The sequence below is a fragment of the Dipodomys spectabilis genome, unplaced genomic scaffold (assembly GCF_019054845.1).
Source record: "Dipodomys spectabilis isolate Male_0828 unplaced genomic scaffold, ASM1905484v1 ptg000363l, whole genome shotgun sequence".
Classification (NCBI taxonomy): Eukaryota; Metazoa; Chordata; class Mammalia; order Rodentia; family Heteromyidae; genus Dipodomys; species Dipodomys spectabilis.
This window is the reverse complement of record NW_024871040.1, coordinates 2,855,071-2,879,863: the sequence shown is the minus strand read 5'-3', so window position 1 is coordinate 2,879,863 and position 24,793 is coordinate 2,855,071. Positions and strand designations below refer to the sequence as shown.

The window sequence follows — 24,793 nt, the reverse complement described above, 5'->3', positions numbered from 1 at the left end:
AAGTCTGAAAGAATTTGGCAGTGAAACAATTAGGTTTTGGACTCTTTTTTTGTTGTTGGTAGTGGGGCCTGAACTCTGGGCTTGGGTGCTATCCCTCAGTTCTTCAGCTCAAGGCGAGTGCTCTACCACTTGAGCCACAGCACCACTTCCAGTTTTCTAGTGGTTTATTGGAGGTAAGAGTCTTTCAGACTTTTCTGCCTGGGCTGGCTTTGAACCGTAACCCTCAGATCTCAGCCTCCTGAGTAGCTAGGATTACAGGGGTGAGCGAGCCACTGGTGCCCGGCTGAACATTCTTTTTTTTTTTTTTTTGTAAACTACTGTGGCTTCAATTTTAGATTTGCATAAGTGACTTATTTCTCCTTAGTCTACATGCATCTAGAAATATACTCATTTTTTTCCTAGATTTTTCCAGTTTATTTGAATAAATTTTTTCCAAGTGATCTGAATTTTATTGGTATTTATTGTGATGTTTCCTACCACCACCCTCATCCTTTTTCTCTGTTTTTCTCTTGATTTTGGGTCTTTTAGTTCCTTCTTTTGACCAAATTAGAAAGAGGTTTAACAATATTATTTATTTTTTTTCAAAGAATCAGCCTTTTGTTTCATTGATTTTTTTTTTTTTGGTCAGTGGTAGGGCTTGAACTCAGGATGGTCTGTATGCTGTCCCTAAGCTCTTTGGCTCAAGGCTAGTGCTCTACCACTTTGAGACATAGCTCCACTTACAGTTTTCTGGTGGTTAATTGGAGGTAAGAGTTTTATGTGCTTTCTTGCCTGAGCTGGCTTTGAATCACAATCCTCAGATCTCAGCCTCCTCCATACCTAAGATTACAGGCATGAGCACCTGCATTCAACACCACTCTTTTTTTTTTTTTTTGGCCCAGTCATGGGGCCTGAACTCTGGGCCTGGGCGTTGTCCCTCAGCTCTTCAGCTCAAGGCTAGCGCTCTACCACTTGAGCCACAGCGCCACTTCTGGGTTTTTTTCTTTTTTGCTTATGTGGTGCTGAGGAATCGAATCCAGGGCCTCAGGCATGCAAGGCAAGTGCTCTACCACTGTGCCAACTTCCCAGCCCTCTTTTTTTTTTAAGTCTTAATTAACTTCTGTTCTAATCTTTATTGTTTCTTTAGTGAATCATTAAGATATTTGAGATCTCTCTCTCTCTCCCCCCCACTCTTTTTCTCTCTCATGGTAGGTAGTAGGGTTTGAATTCACAGCTTCACTCTGTTGTTTTTTTTTTTGTTGTTGTTGTTGTTGTTTTTGGCCAGTACCAGGGATTGAACTCAGGGCCTGGGCATTGCTTCTGAGTTTCTTTTGTTCAATGCTAGCACTTTACCGCTTGAGCCACAGTGCCACTTCCGGCTTTTTCTGTTTATGTAGTTCTGAGGAATCGAACCCAGGGGATCATGAATGCTAGGCAAGCACTCTACCACTAAGCCAAATTTCCAGCCCTCACAGCTTCACTCTTAAGGATGATACTCTTACCACTGAGTCATACCTTAATATCTCCCCCCACACACCCTTTTTGTGCCAGCCCTGGGTGCTGTCCCTGAGCATTTTTTGCTCAAGGTTAGTGCTCTACCACTTGAGCCAGAGTTCCACTTTTTACTTTTTTGGTAGTTGGTTGGAGATAAAAATCTCATGGATTTTTCTGTCTAGGCTAGCTTCAAACCTCTATCCTCAGATCCCACCTTTCTGAGTGGCGAGGATTATGGGCATGAGCCACTAGAGTCTGGCTTGGGTCTTGTTTTTTTGTTTGCTTTTGTTTTTGTTTTTGTCTTGGGGCTTGAACTTTGGGCCTAGGCACTGTTCCTGAGCTCTTCAGCTCAAGGCAAGAGCTCTACCACTTGAGCCACACCACCACTTCAGGTTTTCTGGTGGTTAATTGGAGATAAGTCTCACGGACTTTCCTGCTTGGGCTGGCTTTGAACCGTGATCCTCAGATCTCAGCCATGAGCCACTGGTACCCAGCTTCTGCTATGATTTTAACATAGGTTATCTATATCTTTAGTTTGCATCTCTTCGACACCCATGACTCATAGATTTGGTCTTTTGATGGTGCTCCAAAATTCTTATAAATGCCATTCTTATTTTCTTAAGTGTTTTTAAAATATTTTTGATTGACTGACCTTCAATCCCTGCCTTTTTTTTTTTGACAATCCTGGGGCTTGAACTCAGGGTCTGGGTGCTGTCCCTGAGCCTCTTTGTGTTCAAGGCTCTACCATTTCAGCCACAGCACCACTTCAAATTTCTTTTGAGAACTTTATTGGAGATGAGAGTGTCACAGGGACTTTTCTGCCCGGCCTGGCTTTGAATGGAGATCCTCAGATCTCAGCCGCCTGAGTAACTAGAATATAGGCATAAGCCACCGATGCCCTGCTCCCTGCCATTTTTTTTTTTTTTTTGGGTCTGGTCATGGGGCCTGAACTTTGGGCCTGGGCGCTGTCCCTCAGCTCTTCAGCTCAAGGCTAGCGCTCTACCACTTGAGCCACAGCGCCACTTCCGGCTTTTTTCTTTTTGCTTATGTGGTGCTAAGGAATCGAACCCAGGGCCTCGAGCATGCAAGGCAAGCGCTCTACCACTGAGCCACCTTCCCAGCCCTCCCTGCCATTTTTTATGCGGCTATTGAGCACTTCATTTACAAGATTTCAATTTGATTTTCCCCCCATGATTTCCTTTAGTGATTTCCTCCTTTATATCCCACATTGTTTACTTTATTTTGTTCATTTGTTTCTTTTCTTTTCAATAATAGGTATTAATGTTGTGGCCCTGCACTTTTTTGTTTTGTTTTATTTGGGGCTTTTTGTTGTTGCTGTTGATAGTGGGGCTTGAACTTATGGCCTGGGTGCTGTCCCTGAGCTTTTTTTGCTCAAGGCTAGTGCTCTATTACATTAAGCCACAGTGCCATTCTGGTTTCTTAGTGGTTATTTGGTGGTAAAAGTCTCACAGACATTCCTGCCCGGGACGGCTTTGAACTGTAAGCCTCAGATCTCAGCCTCCTGAGTAGCAGCGATTACAGGCCTGAGGCACCAGCCCCCGGCTTGCTTTCTTTTAAAAATATAATTTTATTGTTATTATTAAGGTGTTATACAGAGGGGTTATAATTTCATAAGTCAGGTAATGAGTATATTTCTTTTTTTTGTCGGTCGTGGGGCTTGAACTCTGGGCCTGGGCGCTGTCCCTCAGCTCTTCAGCTCAAGGCAAGCGCGCTACCACTTGAGCTACAGTGCCACTTCCGGTTTTCTGGTGGTTTATTGGAGATAGGAGTCTCACGGTCTCTCCTGCCTGGGCTGGCTTTGAACCGCGATCCTCAGATCTCAGCCTCCTGAGTAGCTAGGATTACAGGCGTGAGCCACCAGCGCCCGGCCAGGTAATGAATATATTTCTTTTGGGGACATTACCCCTTCCTTTTCTTCCCCCAGTTTCCCTCTCTGTCCCTGCCCACAAGTTATAGTTTGTTTTCTACATAGTATATACTGAATAGCTTTCATTTCTTCTTTCCTCCCTCTCTGAGCCCACTCAAAAAGAAAAAAAACTCAAAAGCAAACATAAATACCACCACCACCACCACCACCACCACCACCACCACCACCACCACCACCACCACCACCACCACCACCACCACCACCACTAACAACAAAGAAAAGCCCATGTTTCCATTTCCTGGTATTTGTGGTTGTTTCCCCTAGCCCCTTCCAGTCGTGGGACTTGACTGGGCACAGTCTCTGAGCTCTTTCACTCAAGGTTAGTGTTCTACCACTTTGCAACACAGTGCCACTTCCAGTTTTCTTGTGGTTAATTGGAGATCAGAGTCTTATTTACTTTTCTGCCCAGCCTGGCAGATCTCAACCTCCTGAGTAGCGAGGGTTACAGATGTGAACCATCAGTGTATGACTTGGAATTTGTTTTTCAAAACAATATTTTAAATGTTCAGAGGAGTTACACTTTTGCAATCTTTCCTTAAGGATAGACTAAATGGTATGCTCCTTTAGTCTGACTGTGTGAATGCCTAGAGTCCTTTATAGGTTATCATGTCCAGTTATATTTTAGATTTAGCTTCCATATATGAGAGATAATATGCACCATTTGTCTCTGAGTTTGCCTTATCTCATATAACATGATTTGTTCTAAGTCCATCCATTTCCCTGCAAATGAATCTTATTCTTTCTAATGGTAATGTATACATACCACATTTTATTCATCCACTCATCTATTGAAGGGCATCTGGGCTCTTTCCATAAGTTGGCTCTTGTGAACAGTGCAGCAGTACACATGGATGTGCAGGTGTCTACTGTATCCTGACTTGTAATGTTCTGGGTAGATGCCCAAGAGTGGTATGGCTGGGTCATAGGGAAATTCTGCCTTCCAGAGCGGTTTACATTCTCACCAACAGGGAAATAGAGGTCCTTTCCCCCCCCATCCCCATCAGCATTTGTTGTTCAAATTGATGATGTTGACCAAATTAACTGAGGTGACATGGAATCTCAGTGTTGTTTCAATTTGCATTACTCTTTTGTGGGCCTCACACTTTTACTTGTTTTCTTCTTCTTCTTCTTTTTTTTTTTTTTTGCCAGTCATGGGGCTTGAACTCTGGGCCTAGGCACTGTCCCTCAGGCTATCATTCTACCATTTGAGCCCCAGTGCCACTTTTGGCTTTTTGTTTATGTGGTGCTGAGGAATTGAACCCAAGGCCTCATGCATGTGAGGCAAGCACTCCACTGAGACACCTTCCCAGACCCATACTTGTTTTCTTGTTCATGGCAGATGCTCTATTACTTAAGCCATGTTTCCAGTCTGGCATTTTGCTGGTTAATTAAAGATGGAGTCTCAAAGACTCCTGACTGGGCTTGCTTTTAATTATTATCCTCCAGGTCTGAGACTCCTGAATAACTAAGATTATAAGCATGAACCAGCTGCACTGGTTATATTGTTATATTCTGAATAGAGTCTCATCTTATGCCTAGACAGTGATTCTCTTACTGGTCCATCCTCATGTCACAGGGGATGAAAAGAATGCATCACTGTACTCAGCCAATAGTTGAGATTCAGTCTTCGGAACGTTTTTCCCAGGTTGGCTTTGAAATGCAATACCCTGATCTCCTCTCAAGTAGCTGGGATTACAGACTTGAGCTAAGATACTCAGTATGTTTGACTTCTTTTTGAGTTCACTCATATGTTTGATTCCCTTCGAATTTGTTCAACTGTTTAGACATGTCTTTAATTTTATTGAACATTCTTGTCATTGTTTGAAATTTCTTCTTCACTATCATTAAAGTCCTTTGTTATAGTACTGCTGATCTTTGAGGGGAATATGTTGTCTTGTTCATTCATAAATTTTTTGTGTGTGCTGGTCCTAGGGCTTGAACTCAGGGCCTGGGTGCCCTTTTGCTCAAGGCTAATGCTCTACCACTTGAGATACAGCTCCATTTCTGGATTTTTTTGTAGCTAATTGGAGATAAGAGTCTGGTGGATTTTCCTGCCCTGGCTGGCTTGAACCGCAATTTTCATATCTCAGCCTCCTGAGTAGCTAGGATTACAAGTGTGAGCCACCAGAACCCAGCTTTTATTCTAAAATGTTATGACTTCCTGCTAGGATTTACTTATCTGGGGCCTAGATTTTAGGCTAGAGGTTTAAATCTGCTATGTCCTTTAAGTTGGTGATTTCTTGGAGATTACCTAAGACTGGGTAGTGAATTGGTTCTAGTGTATTTCCCTGTTTACTTGGTAGTATGCAGACCTCTTCTTTACTCCCAGTGAAAAAGCTTGCCTGCAAAAGCTATCACAGTTGATAAACCATAACCTTGTGTTTGCAGTAATCTTTAATGAAGATCACCAAGGCTCCAAATCTTTAGATCAATATAGAAGCAAAAGTGCACCTGATGATCTAGAGAGAACTTGGTTAACCAAGGTGGTAATAGAAAGGATAGCAGGAATAACAATAATGAATAATTATAGATTAGGCTATATTAGATTAGACAGGGAAGGAAGGGGTGGCAGTTAAGCTGAACAGAAGTGGTTAATAAGAAAGTGGAATGAGATAAATAGAAAAGATGTGGTTAATATGTTGAGAGAGGAGAAAAGTGAAATAAAGAAAACTAAACAGATAAACACACATAAAAACTAAAATAAAGAACAACTGATGGCTGGGCAATTTAGTTACCAGCTAGATGGAGGAATATGGATGTAAGAAAATATGGGCAAGAGAACAATTCTTTTTTTTGGGGGTGGGGGGGTCCGGTTGTGGGTCCTGAACTCTGGGCCTGGGCACTGTCCCTCAGCTCTTCAGCTTAAGGCTAGTGCTCTATCACTTGAGCCACAGCGCCACTTCCGGCTTTTTTCTTTTTGCTTATGTGGTACTGAGAAATCGAACCCAGGGCCTCATGCATGCAAGGCAAGCGCTCTACCACTGAGCCACCTTCCCAGCCCCAAGAGAACAATTCTAATTATACACAGAAGGAAAGTATAAATGGGGAAGAGCAGGGCTGGGAAGGTGCCTCAGTGGTAGAGTGCTTGCCTTGCATGCATGAGGCCCTGGGTTCGATTCCTCGGCACCACATAAGCAGAAAAGGCCAGAAGTGGAGCTGTGGTTCAAGTGGTAGAGCACTAGCCTTGAGCTGAAGAGCTGAGGGACAGCCCCCAGGCCCAGAGTTCAGGCCCCATGACTGACAAAAAAAAAAAAAAAATGGGGAAGAGCAATGGGAAAGAGAAGAAACTATGATTTGAGATTAAAAACTGAGGAAGTGGCACTGTGGCTCAAGTGGTAGAGTGCTTGCCTTGAGCTGAAGAGCTGAGGTACAGCACACAGGCCCAGAGTTCAAGTGCCACCACTGACCAAAAAAAGAGGAAAAAAGAGAGAGATTAAAAACTGAAAAGCAGTTGTTGTGGATTAGATATGATGACTGCAGAGAAAAGAAAGGGAAAGCAGAACTAAAATGAAAATGCAAGGCAGAGGGAAAATTTATCTATAATTTAAAACAACCAAATCAAAAGAACAACAAAAATCTTATGTAAAACAAAATATGAATTTTCAATTGTTCCTATGTATATGTGTAAATAAGTATATAGACATCTTCATAGGGTGCAAGAAACTGTGAATATTGCATGACTGAAATGAACTGAATGGGAAAGCTCTGACCCACTCAACAGTCAACACTTGAAGGTCAGGGTCTGTCCCTGAAGGTTGAATACTTGGCAAGCCTCAGGCTTCAAACTTTTGTTGCTGCCCTGGCTTTAAGCAGTGTTGAGTCACTCCTGGCCTAGGAGTTTGGGACCTCCTACAATTCCAGTGTCCAAGTCATCAGAATCTTAACTGCGGACATGGCTGTACTCCTCTACAACCCACTAGAGTGGCTGTCATATCCAGGCCTCTTCTGTATGCCTTCAAAGAGAATCCTAAGCCTCTATCACTTATCTCTTCCAGGAGTCTCAAGCAGCCACCCCAGGATCTCAACTGTCAGTGCAAGGTCCTCACAGCTTAAATTTCTCTGTGGGGCCCTGTGAGATACTCTCCCTCACTTTAACTTATACTCAATTTCTATGCCAAGGTGTTCCCAGACTCCTTGAGCTGTGATTGTTCTCAGGCCCCCAGAGCAACTCTAAAATGCTTTCAAGAGGACATCTTCAATGTTTGACAAGAAATATACTCATTACCTTACTTATGTATCTGTAATCCCTCTGTACATCACCCTTACAATAAATTTTTTTAAAAAAGAGGGCACTTAGCATCTACCCTCTAAAAGGAGAGATTAAATGTCTTTCTTTATCAAGGCTAGCCTTCCACCCTGGAGCAGTCACTGTCTTACAAATCCCTGTGCTAGGATTAAGGCTTTCAGGTGTTTCCCTGAGATAGAATTAGCAGTCACATTGCCAGTGCCATCTATTTTAGCCCCATCTCACTTACTGCAGTTATAACTAATTTACTGACTTTGGAGGTTGTTACTGATAGTATCTCCTGTAAGGGCTGAAAACTTATTAGGGGTGAGGCTTGTTATTTTTGTCACTATTAGATCTCCAGGATTTAAAATGTGGGAACTGGTTAGTAACTCATGCTAATGGAAGGTGAACTGGCCATTAGGATGAAGCTGGTTGAAGGTCACGCCTGCCCCTCTGTGGTCAAGAAGGAGAACTGCAACTGCCTTCAGCATAGAAAACGAATGGATTCCAAATAGTATCCACCAGGCCTCAAGGGTATCCTGAACTTTTCCATGAAAAGCCTTCTCCTTTCTCTAGGACTAGGTTAGGGAGTGCCCCTTCAAAAAGACCTCCTTTCCCTGACAAAGCTGAGGAGCAAGGGATAGGCCTTGACTGGAAGTCCACAGCTGCCTGGAGGAAGAATGGTAGGAATCAACTGGGAGAATGGCAGGAATGGCAAGAATGGGCTAGCCACCTAGGTAGAGGAGTTGGACACATTGGGGTGGTGAGGGGAGATCCCAGTCCTGATCTACAAGGATTGAAGTCTCAGTCCCTGAGGAAATTGAGGAAGGGTGAGGGAAATATGGCAGGCAGTGGAAAGTTCTCAAAGGCCACCAGGTCAGTGCAGGCCAATATGTGCTCACATGACTCTGCCTTTGGAAGGTTTGAGATCCCAAAGGTGTCTGCTTGTAACAAGTGCTTTGCATACAGCATGGCTGGCCCCAGCAGAATGTGGGGCTGGGCCTTGGGAAACCTAAGACCAACAAGGCTTCTTCCTTTCTAGGATCTCACACTTGAACTATGGTTCAAGTACCTCAGAACCATAGGATAAACGAGAACTGTACCAGGTGCTGGTGGCTCATGCTTATAATCCTAGCTACTTAGAGGCTTAGATCTGAGGATCGAGGTTCAAAGGCAGCCCAGGCAGGAAAGTCCATAAGACTCTTATCTCCAATAAACCACCAGAAAACCAGAAGTGGCACTGTGGCTCAAATGGCAGAGTGATTGCCTTGAGCTGAAGAGCTGAGGACAGGCCCAAACCCCACAACTGAGAGAGAGAGAGAGAGAGAGAGAGAGAGAGAGAGAAAGTGCTTCCCTAAAGCATCACTTCTGATAATGAATATAATTTTAAGGGTCTCCAAATTGGAATAAACCAAGGTAGTAGTATACAGGCTGCATGTCATTTTTTTTTAACATAAAAAAAATAAAATTTCAGGGCTGGGAATGCGACTCAATGGTAGAGTGCTGTTTGATTCCTCAGTACCACTTAAACAGAAAAAGCTGGAAGTAACTCTGTGGCTTAAGTGGTAAGAGTGCTGGACTCGAGTAAAAGCAGCTCAGGAACAGTGCGCAGGCCCTGAGTTCAAGCCCTAGGACTGGCAAAAAATAAAATAAAATAAAACTTTAGTGGCATAAATAATCCCAATGATAGCTGTTGGAAGAGAGGATAGGGACAAGGAAAGAGAAAGCAATGGAGAGGTGTTTTTCCTGAACAAAACATAATATATGCACACATGAAATAACAAAATAAAGATCCCTTGGTATAATTAATACATACAAAACAAAACAAAATGATGAGAAAGTAAACCAGACTGCGTTGCAGTGGTGGCACCAGCGGGAGGGGGTTAGGTTAACAAAGGGAGTAAAAGGATGAATATGGTTGAGGTTTGTTTGTATGTATGAAAATAGAACAATGAAACTGTCAAAATTGCTAATCAAGATATAATATATAGGAATGATACAATGAAACTTCCCCTTATACAATTAATGTATGCTAATAAAAAGAAATTTTTAGAAAGGATAAAACTTCAAACCATTTTTATGCCTTCTAGAAGGCCTCATCCTCCTCTGAGGACTTGTGGGGCATAAGTCCAAGCCCAGGCCTGTGAGGCAGGCTGCTGAGAGCCCTCCTCTCTCAGGGTCCCTCCTATTTGACATTTCTGAAAATGTTCTAGCTAGCTCATCTCAGCTAGCTAGACTAGACTAGCTAGGCTAGTGGACAGTAAAGGGGGAGCTTCTTCTCTACATGGAACTACTGGGTTAAACAGCTTACTTTGCCAAGGTGGTATAGCAGCCTCCACATGTGAGACTTAAGAGGAGGGAACATCAGTCTGAGGAATGCAGCTCCTCCCCTGGTTTCCTGGCTGAGCCTTGGTAGGTTCTATATCATACACAGTGCAGGATCTTGGGAAGTATGTGGTGGGCTCTGCTCAAGCCTCTGTGCCTAGCCTGGGGAAAGCGACCTAGCAGAAGGCATCTCCTGGAGGGCTTCCTTACCTCTCTCTTGAGTGGAGCCACATAGGCCCAGGAGTTGGTGGCGGGATCATAGCGCTCTACTGCATTCAGGTCGTTGTGGTAGTCTCGGCCTGCCACAGCATAGATATACCGGCCCACGACACATACACACAGGTCTGCGTGTTCCTGCTGCAATGACTGGATCTGGAACCAGCGGTTATGCCTTGGGTCATACCTTTAAGGAACAGGAGGACAGCATGTCACTGACCTGGAGGGCAGCTTGATCTTCAGGGCCCACACTTCCTACTCCTCTTTGTTTTCCATGCCAGAACCCACTCTGAACATCCCCTCTCCATTCACAAGAACACACTGACCTAGAGCTACCCCAGGAGGTTTTCTACAGCTAATCACAGACAGCCTGGAAGATGTGGTCAGAACATCCTGTGTTTCCACCCATGATGCTGGCTCCTTTCAGGTATACCCTTTGGAGTTGTTTAGAGCTCACCCAATTGCTCACCCCAGGCTGCCCAAAGGCTGCTCTTACAGCCATCCTTATCTCATCTGTCCCTATTCAGGAAGGTTCCTTAGCTATAGCTTTTCACCAGATAGGCACATAGGCCTCCCATAATATTTCATCATATGTGGTCTGCTCAGGTGCACTCCAGGAACAGTGAGTGTCACCATACCTAGTTTTATCACTATTCATTAGCAGGTACCCTCCCTGTTCCCTGTCCCCATGGCTTTTCTAGTCTCCACAATTATGGTTTCCTCTCCACCAAATGTCTCTCTACTATGGAAGTGGGCAGGCTAACTCCCATGTGAACTGTGGGCTCTTGAGGGCAGGAAGCTGTGGGATTCCAAAGACCCTATTGGAACAGATTTGGAGCTGGCTACAGGAGGCCCCAAAAGTCTGTCTGGGCCCAAAAAGCCTGCTGGCTAGCTGCCTAATGAATCATGCTCAAGCTGCATGGAGAAGGAAAGGGGTGCAAGGCAAGGAGGTCACTGACCTTGCTGACATTATTTATTTATTTATTTATTGTCAGTCATGGGGCTTGAACTCAGGGCCTGGACACTGTCTCTGAGCTCTTTGTGCCCAAAGCTACTCTACCACTTTGAGTCAAAGGTATGAGGTGCTAGGATCTGTGAGCCTGAGGTGCTCCAATCTTACTCCACAACCGATGTCCAGCCACCAGCATCTGCCCAGCTCTTGACCAAGGCTTCTTACAGGTACAGTCTCTTTCAGACAAATGGTCTGATTTCTCCATAGGAGACCAACTCCAGTAAGAATAAATCTGAGGGGCTAGGAAGGTGGCTCAAGCTTGTCTTGCATGCACTAGGCCCTGGGTCCGATTCCTCAGCACCACATAAGCAGAAAAAGCCAGAAGTGGCACTGTGGCTCAAGTGGTAGAGCACTAGCCTTGAGCTGAAGAGCTGAGGGACAGCACCCAGGCCCAGAGTTCAGGCCCCATGACTGACAAAAAAATAAAGAAAGAAAGAATTGTCTTACTTCAACTGGCTCCAAAGACAGTAGCCAAGAGTTTCCTTTGCCCTGTGCCCAGTGGTGGCCAGTAAATACATCAGTTTCATTCTTTGCCCAAAGTACAACTTAGATGTGCCCTGTAGCTGATGCTTCTTACCTCTGTGTCTTGGATGGCCTCACCCTAGTAGCCAGGAAACAGGGATCTGAGGATATGCAGCCACCAAAAGAAAACCCACATATGGGTGACTATGACCTACTCTGTTTAGTTAGATACACCCAGGCATCACTTTCCTGTTTCCTCACTTGCCCAATGGGATAGCATTGCCTGCCCAAAATAATCTGGCTCCTACAGGAAGCCAAGTATGGGGTACATATCTGTAATCCCAGCATTTAGATGAATAAGGCAGAACAATTGTAAATTTATGGCCAGCTTGGGTTCCATAGAGATCTTGTATCAACAATTTCCAAGTCCCTCAGAAATAAAAGCTGTCCAGAGGGATCATAAAGGACAAGGAACACAAAAAGAGTCCTTGTTAACTTGTGGTCAGAGTTCACTTCTGCTTTCCTGGGTCTCTGGGTATCACTTGACATAGGTAGCACCATCTGCTATGAAGAAAAGGAAGAACCAGGCACTGGTGGCTCAAACCTGCAATCATAAGTATTCAGGAGGCTAAGATCTGAGGATTGTGGTTTGAAGCCAGGCCAGGCAGGAAAAGTCCATGAGACTTTCATCTCCAATACACTCTCAGAAAAAGCTGGAACTGGCACTGTGGCTCAAGTGGAAGAGTTCTAGCTTAGAGAAAAATAATCTCAGGGACAAAACCCAGACCCTGAGTTCAAGCCCCAGGGCTGGTACCAAAAAGAGAGAGAGAGAGAGAGAGAAGGAAAAAGGTAGGTTACAAAAGAAAGGATATGACTACTCACAAGGAGATGGGTGACAGTGTCTCATACTTATAGTCCTAGCTACTAAGGAGGCTGAGATCAAACCAAGGTTTGAAGCCAGTCTGGGTAGGAACATCCATGAGACTGTTATCTCCAATTAACTACAAAAAGCTGGAAGTGGAGTTATGGCTCCAGTGGTGAACCTTGAGAGAAATAGCTAAGGAAGGGGGCACTTGTTTTCTCCTTTGCCTACTGTCCTTTACTCTTTCTGGATCCCCACACTGAGCACCATGCCTCATATACACTTTGGGTAGCAAGGGTTTATTTATAGTGTGACAAGTGATTTTCTAGAGAGTAATATTGTATGTGTATGTCCACATGTGTGTGTATGCATGCACATGTGTGTGTGCATGTGTGCGGACACTGGGGCTTGAACTCGGGGTCTGCGAACTGTTCCTCAGCTATTTGTTTTTGCTTTGGGGATTTTTTCCCTTTCTTTTTTTTTGTCGGTCATGGGTCTTGAACTCTGGGTCTGGGTTCTGTCCCTGTGCCTGTCCCTAGGCAAGCACTCTACCACTTAAGCCACAGCACCACTTCTGGTTTTCTGGTGGTTAATTGGAGATAAGAGTCTCCCAGACTTTTCTGCCCAGGCTGGCTTTGAACTGAGATCCTCAAATCTCAGCCTCCTGAGGAGCTAGGATTACAGGTGTGAGCCATTGGCACCCAGCTGTTTTGGGGATTTTTGTTGTTGTTGTTTTAGGGGAAGCAAAACAGGGCACAGAAATCCAGGGAGGAAGAGTGAAAAAATTGAATCATGGTATTTAGTATACCCTATGTGGAAAATAAACTATGTAACTTGTAGGCAGGGATGGGAGGGGGAAACTGGAAGAAAGCAAAGGAATGAGTGACATTGTTTAAAATCAGTTGAATTGTACTGATTACCTGACTTAAGAAATGGTAACCTATCTGTTGGGCGCCAGTGGCTCACACCTATAATTCTAGCTACACAGGAGGCTGAGATCTGAGGATTGCGGTTCAAAGCCAGCCTGGGCAGGAAAGTCCATGAGAGTCTTATATCCAATAAACTACCAGAAAACTGGAAGTGGCACTGTGGCTCAATTGGTAGAGCACTAGTCTTGAGCTGAAGAGCTGAGGGATAGTGTCCAGGCCCACATTTCAAGCCCCACAACCAACTACAACCACCAAAAAAAATGATAACCCCTCCGTACAATACCTTAATCATAACAATAAAATTATATTTAAAAATTAGTTTTAGTAACACATAGAAAGGCATAAATTAGTTTTAATCACTACTTGACTGTATCCCATAAAATTCCTAATGCCCAGTGTGACAGCATTTAGAGTTTGGGGCTTCAACTCAGGGTCTAGGCACTGTCCCTGAGCTTTTTCAGTCAAGGCTAGTGCTCTACCACTTTGAGCCACAACACCACTTCTGGTTTTCTGGTAATTAATTAGGGATAAGAGTCTCACAGACTTTCCTGCCCAGGCTGGCTTCAAACCACAATCCTCAGATCTCAGCCTCTTGAGTAGCTAGGTGGCATAAGCCACCAGTGCCCGGAAAAGTCTTTTTTTTTTTTTTTAAATACTGGGTCTCCTACTTACTCAGCTTGCTTGCCTATCTGGAACTCTACTACTCAAGCCATGCCCCCAGCCTGGCCTTTTTGCTGGTTATTTTGGAAACAGAATCTCAGAGACTTTTTTTGTTAGAGCTGGGCTTAAACTATCATCTTCCAAATTTCAGCCAGGACTACAGAAGTGAGCCACCAGTGCCTGGCTGGTAATCAGGTTTTGAAGGTGTTCCCAGGTTGGTATTAATGCCCTTGGGAGAAGATGAGGCTAGAACTTACTGTTTCCTCCAAGTGAGGACACAGAAAGAAGGTGCTAAAACCTGGCCAGAACCAAGACCTTGGAATCCAGACTGCGAAATACATGTTTGGTATTTAAGCCACCCAATCTTTGGTATTTGTAATAACAGTCTGAATAAACTACGGTATTCATTTTAGTCCAGATATTGGACTGCAAAACCATTGTAAACTTGGAGGTGAAATCTCAAGTTGGTCAAAAATGTTCTGCTAGGTTCTTCTTAAATTTGTTTCTTGTTAAATTATTTTTCTTCTGTATTTCTAGGACTTCAAGCATTTCCATGATATAAAGTTTTAAAGTTTACTAAAACTTTTTAGAACTTTAAATGTATTTTCAAATACTAATAAGAGCCATGGAAATACCTAAAGAAAAAGCCAAGTTATTCTTTTAGGTAGGGACAGGGCACATGGCAACATGGGACTGGCTCCCAGGCACAGCACATGCACAGTGTTCACTGGCTCAAGGTACAAAGAATGATATAGGTAAATGTTATAGTTTGGTTAAGTGTCCCCCAAAGGTTCACGTGTAATACCAGGTGGTAGGATAGCAGTACTGAGAGGCATTTTGGATCTTTAAGAGGTGGGGCCTCCTGGAAGATCTATAGATCCCTGGGATGTACTCTCAAAGGGGACTATGGGACTCTGATCTCTTTGTCTTTCTCTGCTCTCTAATTCAAAACGTGACTTCCAGATCTAATATGTACTCCTGCTATTGTCCTGACAAAGGCCAAATCAAGGGGTACACCCTCACACACATACATGCCTGATCATGGACTTTTAACCTCTCAAAACTCGAACTAAATAAAACCTTTTAACTTTAGCAATTAGTGAACTCAAAGAAGGAGAATAAATGAGAAACTATAGAAACTAAGACAAAAAATTATTCACTTTAATAGAAGTAATTTTTATATATAGTTTCTGTATCCAAGCTTTAAGATGCATCATAGTAAACTCCTCAGAACGCAAAGACTAAAATCTAATATTTTATATTCTGAAAGCCTAGAGGTTCTAAGGCTGATAAGCTATAAAAAGGGAAGGAGAAAGAACCAAACTCTTAAAATATTCAAAATTTGAGATTCAGGGCTTAGTTCAGGGACAAAGCACTTGCCTTCATGTGGAAGTTATTTTTTGTTTTTAGAGAGCTAGAGGCTGAACCCAGGGCCTTGGAAATGCTAAGCAACCTACTACCAGTGTTTTTTTTTTTTTTTTTGTGGGTCGTGGGACCTGAACTCTGGGCCTGGGCACTGTCCCTAGGCTCTTCAGCTCAAGGTGAGCATTCTACCACTTGAGCCATAGAGCCACTTCCCGCTTTTTCTGCTTATGTGGTGCTGAGGAATCAAACCCAGGGCCTCATGCATGCAAGGCAAGCACTCTATGACTGAGCCACCTTCCCAGCCCTACCAGTGTTTTTTTACCCCAGCCCAGCACTAGTGTTTCAGTCCACTGGAAAATGAAGCTCTTGCTGGGCGCTGGTGGCTCACGCCTGTAATCCTAGCTACTCAGGAGGCTGAGATCTGAGGATCATGGTTCAAAGTCAGCCCGGGCAGGAAAGACTGTGAGACTCCTATCTCCAATAAACCACCAGAAAACAGGAAGTGGCGCTGTAGCTCAAGTGGTAGATTGCTCGCCTTGAGCTGAAGAGCTGAAGGACAGCGCCCAGGCCCAGAGTTCAAGCCCCACGACCAACAAAAAAAAAAAAAAAAAATGAAGCTCTTATTCTGTCGAGATGACAGGCATTCGGGTTAGCTGGCAAGCAGGTCATCAGGTTGTGACCTTCCAATCACCTTACCCTGTTAGTGCCTGCTCCTTTGAGGCAAATCTTGCCAATGGAGTTGATGCTCCAGCTCCAAGAATGGAGTTTAAGACTGACTATTATTAGCTAATATTAACTTTATCCAGAGTTTAGCTTTGGTCTTAGAGTAGGGGAATTTGTAAAGAGTTGGGGAATTTGAACCACTCTCTTAAGTGAAATTGACATTAATATTCTATAACAGGAGACCTGAGTGCAGGGAGAGGTGGTGTCCCCAGCTGTCACCTCCAGATATAACCCCATAGAAAAGCCCAGCCTCCCTATTGGTCACACAGCTTCCACTACTTTCTCCTGAGGGAAGAGACAAAGGCTGGTATCCCAGAGAGATCTGTTTCGTAGGTCTATGAGTTGCTCTAGGTGGGAAGTGTGGCCTTGGCCCCACACCTACCAAACTACATCACCTAAAAAGACCTTCAAGGTTTGACCAGAGGGAAATCTGAACCTGGTGTAACCACACCCACTGGGAACAGCTTTCAGTAAGGAAGAAAACTGAGGTGGTTGTTTTCTCCTTTCTGAACTCTGCCACCCTTCATATTTAACCACAATACATTACTAGCAAGCTCATGAGCCTCAGTTCAACAAAGGCTACTGCTTCCTAGGGCTAAGAGAGCAGAAACTACCTGAGGATTGGCCATCTCCTCCTTAGAAAGGATCACCATACTTGATTCCAAGTGGTATGATTAGGCCCATCCTTACCCAAAAAACAGAATGGGTATAGGAACTGAGTCAGCACCTAGATCAGGGCTGCTGGAAGTGGTTGGCAATCTCTCTTCTCTCTCTCCTTCCTCTTTTTCTCTCTCCTCACTCTCTTTTTCTCTCGCTGTATGCCACTATCCCCCAGCCTGCAGGGTAGACATATGGCCCATATGCATTACAACATAGCAGAGAGGCCTTTGGAAGCCAACTGTGCTGAGGCTATGGGGACCTGACCCACTGCTTTGAGTCCTGGAACATGGATCCCTGGTATCACAGTCCAGCCAACTGATAAAATTGGAAGTATACAGACCAAAGCAGTCCAAAAAATCCCGTTGGAAAATTGCCTTCTTCTAGAGGACCTTGTGCCTACTCAGCTAACTAGAGGGCCAGAAAGAAATTTAGCAGGAACTTAGCTATGTTTGTTGGCCTGTCACTCTCCTGGGCTGAGTGAGCTGTGGGCTCAGGTAGCATCTGGAAGACATCCTATACCACAGGCTGGTGGTTAAAAGAGAAGAACATAGAAAACTAGGAAGGAAGCTGAAATGAGTCACAATGGAGCTCAAGAAAGGGAAAGATGGCTCAGTAGTAGACTACGTATCTAACAAACACAAGGCTTTGAGTTTAAATTCCAGTGCCAAAAAAAAATTGATTAAATTTTAAAAAGCGAGAGCAAGACAGAAGCAGCAGCAACCTGTCCCATGCAGCACTTACTAGCTCCCTCCTGCTTTCTATTGGGCTGCTGTTCTTTTACCTGGCCAGCCAGAGAGCCCCATTTTGCTGACAACTGCCCTCCCCCACAAGGCTGGAAAGTAATCCTGGTACCCTATATGTATCTAGTGTGTTCTAAATTCTCTGAATTTATCTGGACTTTATCCTGCAAAAGAGGTGAACCTCTCCCATGTAAAAACCTGATAGTGAAACCACAATATGACCTTCAAAACATGTCCCCTGACCAACCCTCTTAACTCATAACTCCTGCATCACAGTGTTACCTTCAGACCAAGGTGCTGAATTGCCCTCTTACCTCCAACATCGGGACTCAGCTCGGAATCCTTGGACATTGTTGTCCCCTCCAATCAAATACACAAAATTGTTGAGTACTGCTATGCCCTGGTTGGACATGCGGGGAGCCAAGGAGGCTGTGAAGTGCTTCCACTCTCCCACCATGGGGTTCAGATACTTGGCTTGGTCACTGAGGACCGTAGATGGTGTGGAATGAATGCCCCCGAAGCCCACAACACATTGGAAGTCTGAGCGTAGCTCTGTCTGTGGGCCCTGCAGGCTAGGCTGCAGGCTCTCATTCCGGTGGTACATGAGGGCACTGGCCACTGTATTCCTCAGTGGGCTGGGGCCCAGCTTGTCATACAGCCGCTGCAGGACCTCAAATTCCATCAGTGGAAACCGTACAGTCTCAAGGAGCTTGGGGGGCTCATGCAGGGAGATCTGGTCAGCCTGCACCTGCTCCAGGGTGTAATGGTAGAGCAGGGCCCCTTCATATACCTCGGTCTCACAGGATACCTCCAGGCGATTGCTGCTGAGGAGGGAATAGACCTTCTCCAGGGGAAGCTGGCGGTATTTGTCAGTCCGTGAGAAGGCCACAAAGTTTTTGAGGATATAGGTGTCCAGCTGATCTGTCAGGCGGCTCAAGTCAAAGAGCTCTGCTAGCCGGTAGACATCGAGGATGTTTTCCTCATCTACCCAGGACATGAGAAAATCACAGCAGAAATGGATAATTTCTGGAATCTGCAAAAGAGGATAGTCATTGAAATCTGGGCTGGAGAAGAGTGTCTGGGGATAAGAGAAAGGATAACAACAATAATATAGCTTATTATTACACAGCTTACACAACTGGGTGGCCTCTGTGCTGGCAAAGAAGGGGGAATTCTCCTCAACCACCCCAAGCCTGTCCTGACACACTACAGCTGACTGGGACTTAAACCTTGCAGACTGACTGGATTTAACCTTAGCTTAGACATGTGGCATATTCTTAAGTCTGTTTCCTTTTCTCCCCACTCCTTTTTTTACATTTTTTTCCTCTCTCTGTTTCCTAATCTATGAAACAGAAATAAAGTAGAAGGACTATGTTGAGAATGAGGCACAGGAACTACCTGGCACAGACAGACCCTTGATATACGTTAATTGTCCTTTAAATAAAAAGTACTAGCTCCCAGAGAAGCAGGAAACAGCATCAACCATCACTATAACAGACATCCCTGGTTTGGAAGGGGCCTGGGAATACTCCTTACTCTAACCCTAGGACTTTCTAGAAGAGCCTGTCTCTTCAGAAGTATTGGAACCAAAAATATACCTAGCCTTCTCCTGCCAGACCTCCGTAGCTGAAGCCACAAGCCCCACACCATCACCAGGCTTTACCAGGTCTGGCTCCATGCCATTAGTCACTCATATGCTCAGAGCTGCAAGCAGGGCGCTACTTAACCAATAAAATCTGGGTATAGTATCAAGTTCTTGTCATCCCAGGTCCAAAGAAGCAGAAACAGGAAGATCACAGTCCAGGCCAGCCCTGGAATAAATCTAGATCATATTTGAATAATAATAAAAGCAAAGTATGGTTCAAGTAGTACAGTGCCTACTTAGCAAGCACAAGGCCCTGAGTTCAGATTTTAGTATCACCCAAAGAAATCTTTTATGTTTTTTTTTTATTTTTTTATTTTTTATTTTTTTTTTTGGGTCCGGTCGTGGGGCCTGAACTCTGGTCCTGGGCACTGTCCCTCAGCTCTTCAGCTCAAGGCTAGCGCTCTACCACTTGAGCCACAGCACCACTTCCTGCTTTTTTTCTTTTTGCTTATGTGGTGCTGAGGAGTCAAACCCAGGGCCTCAGGCATGCAAGGCAAGCGCTCTACCACTGTGCCACCTTCCCAGCCCCTTTTATGTTTTTTTTTTTAATCGTGAAAATACTGTACAGAGGGGTTACAGTTACATGAGCAAGGCAATGAGTACATTTCTTATCAAGCATTGTTGCCTCCTCCTTTGTTTTTCCCCTACCATCCCTTCCCTCCCATTTCCACAATTACACACACCCCCCCCACTCCTAAATTGTAAAGTTCATTGTTCATTGTACATCTCATTGTTACAATGGGTCGACCTGTATCCTTATTTAAACATTTTGTTTTTTCCCTTCCCCTCCCCAAATTATACTAACATCAAATACAATGAAAACAGGGGTTATATTGTGGGGGAAGAACATACAAAGCAACAAAAAAAAATCAGATGGTACCTTATAAATATGTTAGAAACAATAGCAAGAAAGGAAAAACCACTTGTGTCTCTTAGAGTTCATTTTGCTTAACATCATCTTATCTGGTCATATGTACATAGCTTTTGACCTTTTCTGCTTGTCCCAGACATATGCTAGTTATTACAAATAAGGGAAACTGTAGGACCTATGTTTCTTTGGGCTTGGCTTACTTCACTTAATATAATTTTTTCCAAGTCTTTCCATTTCCTAACAAATGTATAAACTGTATAAATGTATAAATTATATAAATTTTCTTAATAGAGACCCAGAAACACAACAAATCAAAGAAAGGTTGGACAAATGGGATTGCATGAAGATGCAGAGCTTCTGATGGCAAAGGACATAGCTAGCAAAATAAATAGAAAGCCCATGGATTGGAAGAAGATCTTTACTAGCCATACAATGGATAAGGGTCTCATATCTAAAATATACTTGGAACTCAAAAAATTAAATCTCTCAACAACAAATCCTCAAAGGAACAACTGCCCGATAAATAAGTGTGCTAAAGACTTAAAGAGAGTTCTCTGAAGAGGAAATAAGAATGGCCAATAGTCACATGAAGAAGAAATGCTCAACCTCTTTAGCCATAAAAGAAATGCAAATCAAAACAACACTGAGATTCCACCTCACCCCTGCTAGAATGGCTATAATGAAGAACTCTAATAACAACAGATGCTGGAGGGGATGTGGCCAGAAGGGAACCCTACTACATTGTTGGTATGAGTGTAAACTTGTTCAACCACTTTGGAAAGCAGTATGGAGGTTCCTCAAAAGTATCCACATAGAGCTCCTCTATGACCCAGCAATCCCACTTTTGGGCATTTACCAAATGATAACAAACAAGACCATACTAAAGCTACCAGCACAACTATGTTTATTGCAACATTATTTACCATAGCTAAGATATGGAACCAACCCAGATCCCCTTCAATAGATGAATGGATCAAGAAAATGTGGTATACACACACACACATATATACAAGAAATCTTTTTTGAAATAACACATTGTATCTCTAACTAAATATGTATAGATATCTTTTTTGCCATTATTCCCTAAACAACACAGGGAAACTATTTACATAGCATTTATATTGGATTAGCTATTACAGTAATCCAGAGATGATTTAAAAACTCTCTCTCTCTCTCTCTCTATATATATATATATATATATATATAGGTTATATAAAAATTTTATATGAGAGACTTGAGCACCCTCAGATTTTGGCATTTACAGAAAGTCCTAGAACCAGTCCCCTAACATCCCAAGGGACACTGTGCTGACTTACCCAGCATCATTAACGAAGTAACCACTGGGAGGTTTAAAATCCATTTTCTTCTTAACACAAAATATATCTCACACCTATAATCCTAGCTACTCAGGAAGCCAGCTGTTTCTCCCAAGATGGCCTCTGCAGCACTGGAGCAGATGGCTTGATACTCTCACAGATAATAGCCAAACCAAAAAGAAAGCCTGTAGGTCTCTAAGCTGATGCTGATGGAAAGGAATGTTGGAAAGATGACTTGGTGTCAGTGTGCATGAGTGACACATGGAGAAAGAGGAGAAGGCAGACCAACTGAGAGGCAGAAATGGAAAAATGGGAACCAAGACAAAGAAGAAGGAAAAGGAAATGGAGAGTAGAGACATCTACAAACAAGACTAGAGAGGATGATTTGTCCAAACTTAGATATAGGGAATGGTAGAAGGGCTTAAGGAGCCTGAGGTACTGAGCCTAGGGCATTAGTATAATGGTTTCAGGACAGGAAGACTGAGGGAAGAGTGGTAGGCCTGGAAGATGAGATGGAGGACAAACCTCAACTGCACTGGGGAGATGTTCTGCAGTAGCTAAGGAGAGGCAGTACCAGGAGGCCTGAGAACTGGGTAAGGGTCCCAAAGTGACAATGATAGGGAGGTTGGAACAGAAAAGATCATTTCTGAACCAAGAACATGGAAAGCCTACTGTTATAAAGCCTGTCCTGATTCAATGCCATCCACCCCTCAAGCAAGTACAAGGCCAGTTGTGCTCAGACCAACTCAACAAACACATTATTGGAACCTGCAAACAGGACACAGGGCTATGGCCCTGTGCTAAATGGTGCCTCCAGACATCCCCCAAATAGGTTTTCCTATGACTTGAGTCATAGCATGATTGCATGAAATCATCTGAGGAAAAAAGTTAGAATGGTGAACAACTCAGTATAGCATTTCCTTTCACTTTCAAGGAAAGGGAGAAGAGGTAACTCAACCTAGACTAGGTCTCTGGTTGACAGCTCAAAAGCACTAGCAGGCCTAGCTTTCTGTGGCTGTACCCACACTATTAAGATTCAACAACTTCCAAAACCAAAATACCACTAATGCTCAAAAAAACCTTTTGACTTGTTAAAGACAAGTATTTTAAAAAGAAGACTGTTTTTTTAAAAAGATAGGCCCTATCTGGTGAGGCATGGCTATAATCCAAATACTTAGAAGGTTGAGGCAGGAAGATTGTGATTTTAAAGCCAATGTAGATCCGGTGCCAGTAGCTCACGCCTATAATCCTAGCTGAGGATCTCAGGAGGCTGAGATCTGAGGATCGTGATTCGAAGCTAGCCCAGATAGGAAAGTCCATGAGACTCTTATTTTCAACTAACCACCAGAAAACCAGAAGTGGTACTGTGGCTCAAGTGGTAAAGCACTGGCCTTGAGCTGAAGAGCTGAGGGTCAGCGCCCAGGCCCCGAGTTCAAGCCCCACAGCCAAAAAAGAAAAGAAAAAGCCAATGTAGATATCATAGTAAGACTGTTTCAAAAACAGAGTAAGCAGAAAGGGCCTGCATGCCATGCAGGTCTTAGAGAGGGTCACCACTGCCAGACACCATAGCACATAGCTATCTCTCAAAGAAGCACACAGTCAGTCCATTTGTCTCTTATCTCTGGATTTTCTTTCCTGGCAGGGAAACCAGGCCAGAAGGACACAACAAGAGTAAAGGGTGGAGAAGCCTGGCCGCTGGTGGCTCACGCCTGTAATCCTAGCTACTCAGGAGGCTGAGATCTGAGGATCGCAGTTCAAAGCCAGCCCGGGCAGGAGAGACCGTGAGACTCCTATCTCCAATAAACCACCAGAAAACCGGAAGTGGCGCTGTAGCTCAAGTGGTAGAGCACTCACCTTGAGCTGAAGAGCTGAGGGACAGCGCCCAGGCCCAGAGTTCAAGTCCCACGACCGACAAAAAAAAAAAAAAAGAGTAAAGGGTGGAGGCAAAAGAGGAAGGTTGGCCAGGGGAGCTGGGAGCTGCTCTGCTTTAGCTCCCAGGCTAGAAAGGCACCTTCACAGCCTCCTTCTGTTTGGCATCCTGGTCTTCTTGACCTACCCCATGCCACTGCAACTGCTCGTGAACAGCAAAGGTATGCAAAAGCCCTCCAAGGAATGGGTCTGCCTTGCTTAATGAGGCAAGCCTTACCTGAAGCTGGCAGGCAGCAACCAGAGTTTCCTGCACGTTGCTCAGGTTGAGCTCTAGCTCAGAGGTGTATATGAAGTGCAGAATTTGGCACATGGCATTGTAGGACACACCATGGATCAGGACCTCTTCCTGCTCCATCTCCTTCAATCCCCCAGCAAACATCCCTCTGCAAAGCAAAGAGACAAGGCAGTAGGATTATACCAGTCAAAGAACATTCGGAGAAGATTAAGTGTAGGTAGCAGGGCTGGCAGGGGAATAGACTGGCTGGAAGTATGCCTGATGGAATGCTGACTGCTCTGTGCTCTGAGTAAATCAGCCTGTGGAAAGAGTCTGACCAAGCCTGGGCAACCATTCTAGAAGTTGCCTGTCTACTTTTCATGGGCTCCATATGTACCCTATGAAGCCAGGCCCATGCTCAGCTTGCTTGCTGCTTCATGCACAGGAACAGCTCCCAGGTCAGTAGCCAGCAACTCCAGAGTATGTTAGAAATAATATGTTAATTAATGGGAAACAAGGAACAAATCTCATCCTGGCAACCATCATTTATTTGAGGACCTCCTACTGCCAGGCAGGAAAAGTCATCCCAGGTGAGATGACAGGTGTACAGATCTCAGGGCAAAGAACTTGGCACTTGAGACACCCAAAACAGGAGGACATAAGCAGAAAGTGAGATAGAGCTAGGCAAGTGAGGGTAGGCCCTCCTGCCTCTAGTTCAGTATATTATAAGCACTGAAATCCCAACTGGAATCTGCTACAGGGGAATTTTACAGAGTAGCCAGAGCTGATGGTTTATTGGACTAGAAGAGAGGGCTGGAGAAAGGGCTGGAGAAGGGGCAGGAAAAGCAGTTATATGGGAGTGACCCAACTGCTCTTATGGGTGAACCTGGTGCTGGAGAGGACAGTGTGGCTGTAGAGGTGCAGCTGAGACAATCTTGAGGCAAAGAAAGCACCTGTTAACACGGTGATTCCACAGGATGAGTGGTGCTCTGCTGGACAGGGGGAGATTCAGAAGAAACTGGTATAGACAGGACAGTTGGGAGTTGTGTTATGGCATAGCCAGTATGAGACATCTGTGAAACATTGACAAAGTGGAGGCACTGACTAGGAATTATGAGGTAAGGAAGGGCAGGTGACCAGGGCTGAAGGTTTATTTTATTATTACTATATGGTGCTGGGGTGGAACCCAGGGCCTCAATCTTGTATTCTACTTCT

General features: G+C 44.2%; 1 protein-coding gene across 3 annotated transcripts in view; it reads right to left on the bottom strand.

Annotated features, from left to right (window-relative positions):
• The window catches only part of Klhl22 (kelch like family member 22), a 52,114-nt gene that overhangs the window by 7,799 nt on the left and 19,522 nt on the right, over positions 1-24,793 (bottom strand). For all 3 annotated transcript variants that reach the window (XM_042666151.1, XM_042666154.1, XM_042666153.1), the window contains exons 3-5: positions 23,582-23,747; positions 17,918-18,636; positions 10,185-10,377 (exon numbers count right to left, since the gene is read on the bottom strand). In XM_042666151.1, coding sequence (XP_042522085.1) covers positions 10,185-10,377; positions 17,918-18,636; positions 23,582-23,747 — 1,078 coding nt within the window. The remainder of the gene's footprint in view (positions 1-10,184; positions 10,378-17,917; positions 18,637-23,581; positions 23,748-24,793) is intronic.